The 12,429-nt window shown below is 37.3% G+C and overlaps 1 protein-coding gene across 1 annotated transcript; it reads left to right on the top strand.

The window, feature by feature from the left end:
* The first annotated feature begins 8,211 nt into the window (after nucleotides 1-8,211).
* Nucleotides 8,212-9,309, top strand: LOC113334928 (NEDD8-conjugating enzyme Ubc12-like). The gene is made up of 5 exons (XM_026581150.1): nucleotides 8,212-8,220; nucleotides 8,309-8,407; nucleotides 8,546-8,623; nucleotides 8,734-8,850; nucleotides 9,202-9,309. The coding sequence occupies exons 1-5, from the start codon at nucleotides 8,212-8,214 to the stop codon at nucleotides 9,298-9,300; spliced, it is 402 nt and encodes a 133-aa protein (XP_026436935.1). The 3' UTR covers nucleotides 9,301-9,309.
* Nucleotides 9,310-12,429: the final 3,120 nt, after the last annotated feature.

The raw sequence follows: 12,429 nt of genomic DNA, 5'->3' as shown, positions 1-12,429 counted from the left end.
GATGAAGGTGAAAATCGATTTATATATTTAGATCGGTAGTTGTAGACGATGAATACGATGATGTTGGTACTGTTGAATACGATTTTTTTAGGTTTTTTTTTCTGCTGCTGTTGACGATGAAGATGATGAAGAAGATGAAGATAGGTTGTTGCTGCTGCTGTGGACGATGAAGACGATGGTGTTAATCTTGATTTTGATGATGATGAAGAAGAAGATGAAAAAGATAAAGATCTGCTACTGCTACCGCCGTTGATGATGAAGACGGTGGTGTATTTGAAAACGAAGATGTTGCTGTTGTTGTTGAAGACGACGAAGATGATGCTGCTGCAGTTCATTCCAGAAATGAACTCTGCTTTTATATGGAGTTCATTCCAGAAACGAACTCTGTTTTTATATGGAATTCATTTCTGGAATGAACTCTGTTTTTTTAGGTTTTTATATGGAGTTCATTTCTGGAATGAAGTCTGTTTTGTTTAGGTTTTTATATGGACTTCATTTCTGGAATGAACTCTGTTTCTTTAGGTTTTTGTATGGAGTTCATTTCTGGAATGAAGTCTGTTTATTTAGGTTTTTATATGGAGTTCAATTCTGGAATGAAGTCTGTTTATTTAGGTTGTTATGTGGACTTCATTTCTGGAATGAACTCTGTTTTTTTAGGTTGTTATATGGACTTCATTTCTGGAATGAAGTCTGTTTTTTTAGGTTTTTGTATGGACTTCATTTCTGGAATGAACTCTGTTTTTTTAGGTTTTTGTATGGAGTTCATTTCTGGAATGAACTCTGTTTTTTTAGGTTTTTGTATGGAGTTTATTTCTGGAATGAAGTCTGTTTTTTTTTAGATTTTTATATGGACTTCATTTCTGGAATGAACTGTTACAAGAAAATAAATAAAAATTAATATGAAAGGGTATTTTTGTCAATTTAATATTTTTAAATAATTATGGACCAAACAGTAAAGACGTCTGACCAAACAGATATGGACCCACCTAAAAAAGGACTAAACGATATTTTTCCATTTCTTTTTCGTCTCCACCGTCGACCCCCTTTGTCTCTGTTCGTTCTTTTCTTTTTATAGTCTGCTGCCAAGATGCTAAGACGACCTAGAAAATTGGAAAGGCCCAATCCACTCCGGTCCATTTCTAATTTACTAACTCCCTGTTTCCAAACTCTAACTCCGTCTTCTTTTTTCCAAACAGCGCCAAGGACCCACAATAACAACCACCGAGCACAAACCCATCCAACATGCATCTTGTTTCCTCGTTGGTATTTTCATCCACAACTCCAAAATCGTCAGCAGCAAACTCGTAGCACAAACAATCAGATGAATAACAGCCCATCCAATCATCACCTGTAAACCTCAATTCTTCAGCTGTTTTACGACTGCAATTCGGCCACTGCACCAACTCCAACAGCAGCTTTTTGTCGCTGCAAAGCTGAACTCAGGAACATCATATAAAATCAACTCTGCCAACTACTCTTCCATGACGAACTGAGCACCTTCCTGCACTGTCGATTCTTGCAATGTAATACCAGCGAGTCAATCCTCCATTTTCACTTAAGATTCCATAATATAGCTAGATTCAACACAATAGGCTTGCTGTTCTTCTATTGGTAACTGCAACACGATCAGCTTCAGTTCATAACAATTAACCACGTCTGCCGAAAAACCCATTTAATGAATCTTCATTAAAACCTTAATTCTGTCGAGAACCCTTGTCCATCTTCCCATATTTCTTCTCTGAACTCTCCACCGATAACACAGCCACTATTCTCCAATATTTACTTGCTGCGAACTCCATTCCATTTTCCCTGAATTTCAGTTCCACCATTTAAACACTCGAGACCTTGAATACAACGGCAGCTTCACATGGACAGAAATCCCATCGAACTCCAATTCTTACTCAGGCAATTACACAGACAGTGTGAAGGCAACTTCAGGCGCAACCAACTACAGAAATCGTCGCCAGCAACACCAGTTCACCTTTCCCTTTGTAAATCGATTCGAAAGAACCCTTGAGAATCACTGATTCATAATCGAACCCATTACTTCCTTGTTCTGTTCCAACTCTCCTTCTTAATCGAGAAGCCAATAGTTCACGGTGATAACCAACCACTTCCGTTTAAACCCATTGCTTCAAATTAAAATTAACCCACAGCTAATATGTTATGGTTCTAGACCTAAATAACTAACAGGGATTTAAACTAGCAAGAATAAATTGAAAAGAACAGAATTGAGAGATGAAGTAAGAATGAATTGCAGACAAAGAAGAGAAGTTTAGAAGTTGTAATTGTATTCATGAGCAACTGAGTTACAAGACTCAAGTATTTATAATGTTATTGCTTGGTGAACAAGCTAACTTAGTTCATTCAAGGAAACCAAACTAAATAAGGAAAATCTAAAAAGGGAAATACGTGTAGGAGGTGTGGAGTCACAACATCCCACCCTGCTTGAATGAAGACTTGTCCTCAAGTCTGAAATTCTGGAAAACGTAGAAGGAGTTCATCAGCATCCTCCCATGTGGCTTCTGTAGAAGCTCGATTCTTCCACTGAATGAGCCATTTTGTGCCAGCAACAGTACCCTTTTTATACATCTTACGATCCAAGATTGACTCAGGTTCCCATTTGTCATAGTCTACTGTAACAGGTAGTTCAGTCTGAACAATGTCAGATGTGCCAAGTTTGAGTTTCAAAAGTGAGACATGAAACACAGGATGAATTTTACTGGTAGCAGGTAACTCCAGTCTATAAGCTACGGTGCCAATCCTTTCAAGAACCTTAAATGGTCCATAAAACTTGGGTGAAAGCTTAGAAAAAGATGAAATTGCAGCAGTTGTCTGACGGTATGGTTGCAGTCTGAGAAAAACAAAATCTCCAACTGAAAAACTTTGTTCTGTTCTATGGGCATCTGCATAAACTTTCATTCTGGATTGAGCATCTTGTAAGTTAGACTTCAAAATCACCAAAACCTGATCTCTAGCTTGCAATACTACATCAACAACATGTACAATGGTAGTGTTAGAGATATATGTTGAAATCGTAGGAGGAAGCCTGCTATAAACTGCCTGATAAGGACTCATCTTAATGGCAGTATGAAAGCTAGTATTATAGCACCGTTCAGCCCACAGTAACCATCTGAGCCATTCACTAGGTTTAATACTAGCAAAACAACGTAAATAGCATTCCAAAGTTCGATTTGTAACCTCAGTTAATCCATCAGACTGAGGATGATAGGCAGAACTTCGACAATGTTGAGTGTGCTGTAGTGAGAAAAAAGCTTCCCAAAACTGACTCATAAAAAGTGAATCTCTGTCACTGGTGATGCTCTTAGGCATTCCATGCAAACGAACTATTTCTCGCACAAAAACCTCAGCCACAGTGTCAGCTGAATAAGGATGTATGAGTGGCACAAAATGTGCATATCTAGATAAACGATCCACCACAACTAAAATAGATTTCCTTTTATTTGATGGTGGTAATCCATTAATGAAATCCATAGATATATCCAACCAAATATCCGTAGGAATGGATAAAGGATGTAGTAGGCCTGGAGGAGATATTGATTCTGCCTTATTGCGTTGGCAAACGTCACAAGAAGAAATATAGTCTTTAACTGTCTTCTTCATGCCAGACCAATAAATTTTTTGTTGAAGATGCTTATAAGTACGTAAGTATCCTGCATGTCCACCAGTTGGAGTGGAATGAAACTCACTCAATAGTTTTGAGCACCATAAGGAAGAAGAGACAACAACGATTCGGTTTTTATAACGAAGAATTCCTTCAGTATAAGAGTAGTGTGGCAGACAATCTGGCTGTGCACGCAATTTTTCAATTATCAGACTTAATGCAGCATCATTATGACATTCCTGGACAATGTCAACAATGCCCGAAAAAATTGGAGAAGTAATTGCCAATAATTGACAATCAGTAATACGAGATAAAGCATCAGCCACCGTATTTAAAACTCCAGACTTGTAAATTATCTCATAATCATAACCAAGCAACTTGGACAACCATTTCTGTTGTTCAATGGAAGAAATACGTTGTTCTAAAAAGAATTTTAGGCTCTTATGATCGGTGTAAATCTTAAAATGTCGACCAAGTAAGTAAGGTCGCCATTTATTAACCGCATTAACAATGGCCAACATCTCTTTATCATAAACGGAGAGATTGAGATTCTTACCTGAAAGAGCTTTACTGTAGTAAGCAACATGCCTCTTGTCTTGAAGTAAAACTGCTCCTAAGCCATTTCCAGAAGCATCACACTCCAAACAAAAAACTTTGGTAAAATCTGGTAATGCCAAAACAGGTGTACTAGTTAAAGCTTGCTTAAGATGTATAAAGGCTGTAGTTGCCTCAGGAGTCCAGACAAAGGCATCCAACTTAAGGAGTTGTGTAAGTGGAGCACTGATCTTGCCATAGTTTCTGACAAACTTGCGGTAGTACCCAGCTAATCCTAAAAAACCTCTCAAGGCTTTCACAGTATTAGGAATGGGCCAATTAGTGATGCAAGATATCTTATCTGAGTCTACAGAAACACCATCTGAAGAAACTCGATGACCCAAATAACTGATTGACTGTTGAGCAAATTCACACTTTTGCTGTTTGAGGAAGATTTGATGTGCTCGTAAAACCTCAAAGACCAAAGTAATATGGTGTATATGTTCAGATTCAGACTTGCTGTAGATAAGTATGTCATCGAAAAATACCAACACAAACTTTCGAAGAAAAGGTCTGAGAATTTCATTCATCAAGCTTTGGAAAGTCGCAGGAGCATTAGACAATCCAAACGGCATCACTAAAAATTCATAATGTCCATCATGTGTGCGAAAAGCTGTTTTATGTATATCATCAGGATGTACACGAATTTGATGGTAACCAGATCGCATATCAATTTTGGAGAATATAACTGCACCACATAGTTCATCCAGAAGTTCATCCACTATTGGAATGGGAAATCTATCCTTGACAGTAACCTTATTAATAGCTCTGTAATCCACACACATACGCCAAGAACCATCCTTTTTTCGAACCAAGAGCACTGGAGAAGAAAATGGACTAGAACTAGTTCGAATCAAACCTGTATCTAAGAGTTCTTGAACAATCTTTTCAATTTCTGCCTTCTGAAAATATGGGTATCTATAGGGTCTAACATTAACTGGTGCTGTATTAGGCAGTAAACGAATACAATGATCATACTTTCTCGGAGGTGGTAAAGCAGTAGGTGAAGCAAACAAATCAGAAAATTGTAAAAGCAAGTCAGAGACTGCAGTGGATACCTGAGAGTGAAGTTCTGGAGTAGTTGGAGATGACATCAATTGCAAGAGAAAACCATGTTGAGTATCTTGAAAGGCCTTGTGAAGGAAAGAGCCATCCAATAATAAAATGGAAGTAGAATTGTTGCCCACTAACATATGTTCTCGACCATTGGCAGTAAACTGCATGTGCAATTTATCAAAATCCCAAGAAATATTACCTAAGGTTCTCAACCAGTCCACCCCAAGCACTGCCTCACAAACACTCAATTCTAGTAAGAAAAAATCAGTAGTGCACATGTAAGACTGTAATTCTAAGGAAACATCAGAACAAAGTCCTTGTGTTTTTAAAATTCCTCCATTACCCACCAAAACATTCATATGATCAGCAGCTGTTTTCTGGAGAACACCACATCGTTTAGCAACAGAAGGGTGTAGGAAATTATGGGTTGATCCCGAATCCAGTAAAATAGTGAGTGTGTGACCAGCAATTCTACCAGTAACACGCATAGTGTTTGGAAAAGAAGTGCCAGTGAGAGCATGGAATGAGATTGTGGGATCAGAATATGTCTGACTTGCAGCCGCAGGAGTAATTATTTCGTCAGTAAGAGACGCAGGTGAATACTCATTATCTTCAACATGGACTTCTGGAGACATATCTAAAATTAATAATCTAGAGTTCAATGGATTTGCACACACATGTCCAGCTTTATATTGTTCATCACAATTGAAACATAGGCCCTGCTCACGTCGTATATGTTGTTCCTCGAAAGATAAACGTTTAACGCCAGATGGAATGGTAGACTTCTTAAAGGATGTATTAGTTGTATCAAAGGAAGGGGTTGAAGAAGGCGCCTGCCTGTAAGGATTTTGTCTCGCAATAGATTTGTAAAAAGATGGATTAAACAGTAACACATCTTCTTGTTTAATAGGCTTTTGAAAAGCAATAGCCAATGTGGGTGGCTCAAAAATTTCTACAACAGATCGGATTTCTCTCTTGAGAGATCGAACAAAGAGATCAATGACATAATCATCTGGTAAATCTGTGACGAAATTTAGAAGTTGTTCAAATTCTCGAATGTGATCACGCACTGAACCTTGTTGACGAATTATGGATAATGCTAGACGTGGGTTGGAAAACTTCTTATCAGACAAACGTTCACGAACCTGTGAACAAAATTGTGTCCATGTAGGATTAGTGAGCTTTGGTTGAATCCAGCGATACCAAGCATTAGCGTCGCCTTTGAAGGAAGAAGTAGCAATGTCAATTTTTACAGCTTCAATTGTATGATGAAGCCGAAAATACTGATCTGCCTGAAAATCCAACCAGCAGGATCCGTTCCATCAAAGATAGGAAACTTCAAGTTATTAGGTATCGGAGAACCAAGAATACCACTGCTACCAGAGGTACCATGAGTGTTACCAGAAGGCACACTGCTGCCATGAGCACTATGCGGACCAGGAGAAGGGGTATTCAAAGGAAAACGTGTAAGTAAGATTGATGCCATGTTACGAGTGACAGTATCAGCAAGATTGGTAGTATCTTGTGTGTGTTGTTGCAGAAAGGTACTCATCTCACGTCGATGTGCATCTAAAATAGATTCCAAACTGGTGTTATGCAAAGTTTGTGTTTGCTGAAGAAGTTCATCAATAACAAATTGGCGGGATTGATCCACCTTTTGAGAATTCTCAACAACAGTCTCCATAAAATTATGAACGGAAGTATCCAAGGTTTGTATGGCAGATATAAGATGGTGAACTTCGTCTGTGAGTGTCATTATGCGGAAGCGTGAGAGAAAAAAAAATTTGGGTGTTTTTGAGATAAAGACCTAACCAGCTCTGATGACAGATGTTATGGTTCTAGACCTAAATAACTAACAGGGATTTAAACTAGCAAGAATAAGTTGAAAAGAACAGAATTGAGAGATGAAGTAAGAATGAATTGCAGACAAAGAAAAGAAGTTTAGAAGTTGTAATTGTATTCATGAGCAACTGAGTTACAAGACTCAAGTATTTATAGTGTTATTGCTTGGTGAACAAGCTAACTTAGTTCATTCAAGGAAACCAAACTAAATAAGGAAAATCTAAAAAGGGAAATACGTGTAGGAGGTGTGGAGTCACAACATAATATCGCCTTCAATGGATGGAACCCATTTCTGCCAACACCACTATTAGGTCGAAACCTATCTTCAGTGTCTTCTATTATCACTGCATTGATCAACATCTCTTTGAACTTCTGAAATTTCATCCCCAGCACCATCAGCCAACACCGTTCTTCTTTACTGAATTTACAGCTTCAACATCCATGTTTTCTACTAATTTCACTCTTTAAACGAAACAGATCTCAGTCCATGCAAACATCACCTGCACTGCTCGAACCATATTCATACTGTTGTTGATGTTGTTTGTCAACAGAGAGACTTGAATACGATGCCAGACCCCCAACATTCATAAAAGAAATCAGTTTCTTTTCTTCTGTATATGGACCGCGCGTGAGAAAAAGTGGTGTGGCACAATATGCTGTTGCCTTGGCAGCGCACGAGCTTATAGTGTTGTCTCCTTTGGGTGCCGTGAATTGCACCGTTGATGTCTTTTGTCGCAGACACCACTATAACTTCCAATTCAGCTGGTTATTTCTCCGATGATCAAGTTCACCTGTACTTTCTACAAAGACACTAAAATAGTGTTATTAGCCAAACAACCGAGTCCTAGTTAATACAAATATGGGTATAAAATGTAGCACATACGTGCTTATCAGTTACAACATAAATATGATTCTGACTGCATCCAAAAAACATTATATTTAGGTAACTGTCAATCTGTTTCTGACTGCATAATGTTTCTTACAATCTGTTTGTTTGGTTAAAGTGGGGAACTGTCAATAGTGAAGTCTAATTATGATACCATGTTAGCTCAATTTACAAAAACGTTAGTCATGTATGTGTTTTGTTGACATATATGTTTAGGGTTAGAATATGAGTTCATATTTTGATGGCTAAGCTTGAATTTGAATAAGTAGTGGGTTTTCACATTCTACTTGTCGTGTTGGTAGTAGAATCTTCCCCAAAGTACTAAAATATCATTTCCTAATGGAAATGATGAGATGATGAACTTCGAGGTCAGCATTCGACCTGATGAAGTATATACTACAGGTGTGTGATTTTTTTTGCTGAACCTAATGATCTGCAAAATGCAACAAACTATTGAGATTTTGAGATAATGAAACAATCACATCCTTTTAATATGTTTACTTTCTAGTGGCATGATTTGAAGTTGTTTCATGTGTGACAAGAGTGGTAAGTTTGAGTTTACTTTCCAAGTCTCCCCTACCTACCCTCACGAAGCACCAAAAGTCAAGTGCAAGACAAACGTAGATTTTTCTCCAATGACCCTTCTTTTAGGGTTTCTTTTCTGGTGTATTTAATCATTTTACATTGTGCTACCCTGTGCATATGTCTTATGAGAATTTCTTACTCACAGGTTTACCATCCCAATATTGAGTTGGAAGGAAATGTGTGCCTCAATATCTTACGTGAAGACTGGAAACCTGTCCTCAACATAAACACAATCATCTATGGACTCAAATATCCTTTTACGGTATGTTTCTGGTTTTTAATAGTAAAAGATATGTGGTGGTCCTCTTACTTCTTGTTTGTACTTCTTTATCTGTGTATTAATATAACGTGCTTCATTGATGTTGACACCATTGTGTTTGAATTTAAATGCTTTCCGTTATCCCTTAGATTATTTTAATTTATTTTTGTAATGTGTCCGTATATATACCGTGGTACGATTTTAATCTGCTGAAGCAGGTCCTTAGTGATTTTCTTCATTATTTATACCAAAATTGACATGAATGCATAGGCTTCTTTTTCATCCTTAAGAGTATTGTATCCTGCATGTTGTTTTGTTTAAGATTACATCCTAACAGTTTGCGATTAAGTGCAGAATCCTAATCAGGAGGATCCCTCAAATCACGAAGCAGCAGCTGTATTGAGGGATAACCATGGTCTCGCCTCCAAAATCATGATGTATCTTTGTAGTTAAACATCTAATACCCACACTGATTTTTCCTACAGGTAGTTGCAAGTCTGACTTCTGAGTAGGGGAGCTCAATTCATCTTTTGCTGATTTATTCTGCTGTTTCGTGTCCATTAGCTTAGTCTGCATGATTGTAAGTAAGAAAGCATTATCGTTTACTCAGTTTAAAAAATGCTAAGTTAGAACTTACAATGTGAGAATTCAGTTTTTGTTTAGATGTTTTGGTTGTTTCTTAGCCTAAGCGTAAAATAAATTCAAAATGCCCAATGAAGTGCGGGCTAATGCATCTGCAGGAGGTCAATTATATAAAACCATCATGCATCTCTTGAACCTGCGAAATATTTATCCCACTGTATACTTAAACGAACCCAGTATTTATTTGGTTCATGAAACCTATGGTCATTGAGTATTAGTCAATGTCAATTTAGTAAATGATGTACCTTGGATGGACCCTCAATAAACATGAATGTATTCAAGGCTTCAGTTGAAATGTTGATTGTGATTATCCCACAATGTTTTCAGACAAGCAATTAAAGAAGAACAAAGAAATTGACTTTCTTCAGCTCAAATCAAGAATGGCCCATTACTATAACTTTGTTGTTGGTGAGATGGTATAAATTTGGATGTCCTCATCCTATGTGCCATATTGTATATATGTTGTGATGCCATCACATTTCAACTTTTTTGTTAAGGACCTTAAGGTTTTCTATGCATCTTCGATTTAGATACATTTAGGTTTTACAGTGTTAAGTTTTTCTAGACGTCTTCGGGTTATTTCCTATATTTAGTGCAGCGTTTGATCTTAACTGCGGGTGCATAATCTAGGTTTTGACATTTTTTTGTGAACTGGAAAATCATCTATTGATTTTTTGTTTGTTTGTTTTTGTTTGAAGTTACTGGTCTCCTGCTTTGCCAAGGCTACCACACATGAATGTGATTCATTGATGTTTTAGATTATTAGTTGATTAATGATAAGATAAAAGTTGTCTGCATTTTTGAGTTGAGTATTATGACCTCCCCACATTAATCATCTGATGGGGGAACTTTTCAGTGCAGGTACACCATCATGAAATATGTAATTCGTACTTCATCGGCGGAGTTTATCGTTCTGTTGTTTAGTCAATCGTTTATTAGTTTATCATTCTGCAACTGAATTTTAGAACTTCTTTTGTTGTAAGAACTTATATTGGTCTGAAATTAAGATTTTTTTACTTTTTTTGTGTAATTTGAACGTGATGAATCAAGGAATGTTGAAGTGAAAGATTATTTGTTTGCAAGTTTAATTTGATTATCATTTGATCTGGAATTCTCATTTGAGTTTGATTTAACTCTCATTTGAGTTTGATTTGAATTCTCATTTGAGTTCCATTTGAGTAGTAGTCAGATTCAGTCAAGCCAGACAATCTGAATGAGGCAATCTGAATCCTTTATTTTTATATTAAAATGTATATCTATGACCGATTAGGGTCAGTCTTAACAACTTGACCGTTAACATCAGTCGTTGATATGGGTTGTTCCGCGACCCGCAGGGCCACATCATAAATGAAAAAGACTCTCAAATAACTAACATTTCCGCGACCGTTAAAACGGGTCATTTAACCGGAATCTATGACTTTCCCTGACCACGAAACTGGTGTTTCCACTAGTCCTACAATTATAAAAAGAATTGTGGTATACGGACAAATGACTGTCTTGTTGATCCAAAGAGTAAGGAAAACTCTTCAAACTCTTCTTCCGAGACTAAAGGCGGTGTTGGATCAAAAGTGTCAGTCGTTCCTTAATTCGTATCAATAACCGTGTTTCAGAACTGAAGAATAGTATAAGTAGACTCAAGCGCAGAATTAAGAAGGAAAGGAAGGCAGCAGCTTCATGTATCTCTTGTGCTCCTCTTATTAATTCTCTTGAGACTAACTCTATTGACTTTCCTAATGATTTTCAAGAAAGAAAAAGGGGAAATGTCAGTACCCTTTATGAGCTATATGCTCGTCAAATTACAACTTGACTTATTACAAAATGTGCATCCTCTTTGATATTGTGTGAGGATGCTCGTAATTCTCAAGAAGCTTTATTTCTTGACAAAGTGGTCTTTGTTGTATCTGCTTTTCAGTTTAAAAATAAAATGATCATCTTACCGCTGAGCCTTGCTCCGGTTAATTATTACATGCTGTAATATAATTGATCAATAACTCATGATTAAATTCTCTTTGTTGTTCACTTTTAAAATCTTCGTTTTTTCTTAATGACAGTTGATTTGGACTATCAACAATTATCTTGTGCAGTATTTCTGAGCCAAGATGTTCTGTCTTTAGAAATTTTTTTTGATGTTATAAAAACATACTACTAAAAATAGGCTCCATTGGTTTCTTGGTTATGAACCTGGTTCATAACCACGAACGTACGTGCACCTGACCCTTACCGAACATAAACGAGTAACCCTAGGATTTCCCTCTGAAAATATCGTATAAATATATATCATGGATTCCTTCTTCTGATATATTCTCATTCCGTAACATCAAGATTTCTCGTGATATTATGGTGTGCACAATGGATGCATGCAAAAAGGAAGTCAAAGTTGAAGAGGGCAAAGTTATTGAGTTTCACGAGAACCCTGTTTTCATAACTTGGTACCATGCAATCGACCCTTGTTGATGGTGGATTTTCAACATAGGCTAAAATTGTAAAATCATGATACTGCATGTTTCTGGCCCGGCTTCAGGAATGTATGTGACAATTCATATTTTTTGATCCGTGAACCATTTCACGATCTCTGACTGAGCAAACTTCCTCTAAGAGCTATGATGAATATGTTTCTCGCAAGGCTTATCAGTTGAGCTTTCGATGCTTCACACATTTCATCATCACCTCTACATAGAATCAAAATGATTGGGTGGCTCCTAGACATATTGCATGCTAGTATAGAGATCCTAATGCCTTCAGGACGTCACGCTGCTCGTTGTTCCCTGATTACGTAGAGAGACCGTGTATAAAATCTCTTAACGATTGGGCGGCTCCTAGACATATTGTATGCTAGTATAGAGCCTAACGCCTTCAGGACGTCACGCTCTTCGTTGTTCCCTGACTATACACCCCCTCAGAACGAGTATGATACTTCAATTATCTCATATCTCAATTCTG

Source organism: Papaver somniferum, unplaced genomic scaffold, assembly GCF_003573695.1.
Source record: "Papaver somniferum cultivar HN1 unplaced genomic scaffold, ASM357369v1 unplaced-scaffold_137, whole genome shotgun sequence".
Classification (NCBI taxonomy): domain Eukaryota; kingdom Viridiplantae; phylum Streptophyta; class Magnoliopsida; order Ranunculales; family Papaveraceae; genus Papaver; species Papaver somniferum.
This window is presented reverse-complemented; position numbering and strand designations above follow the sequence as displayed.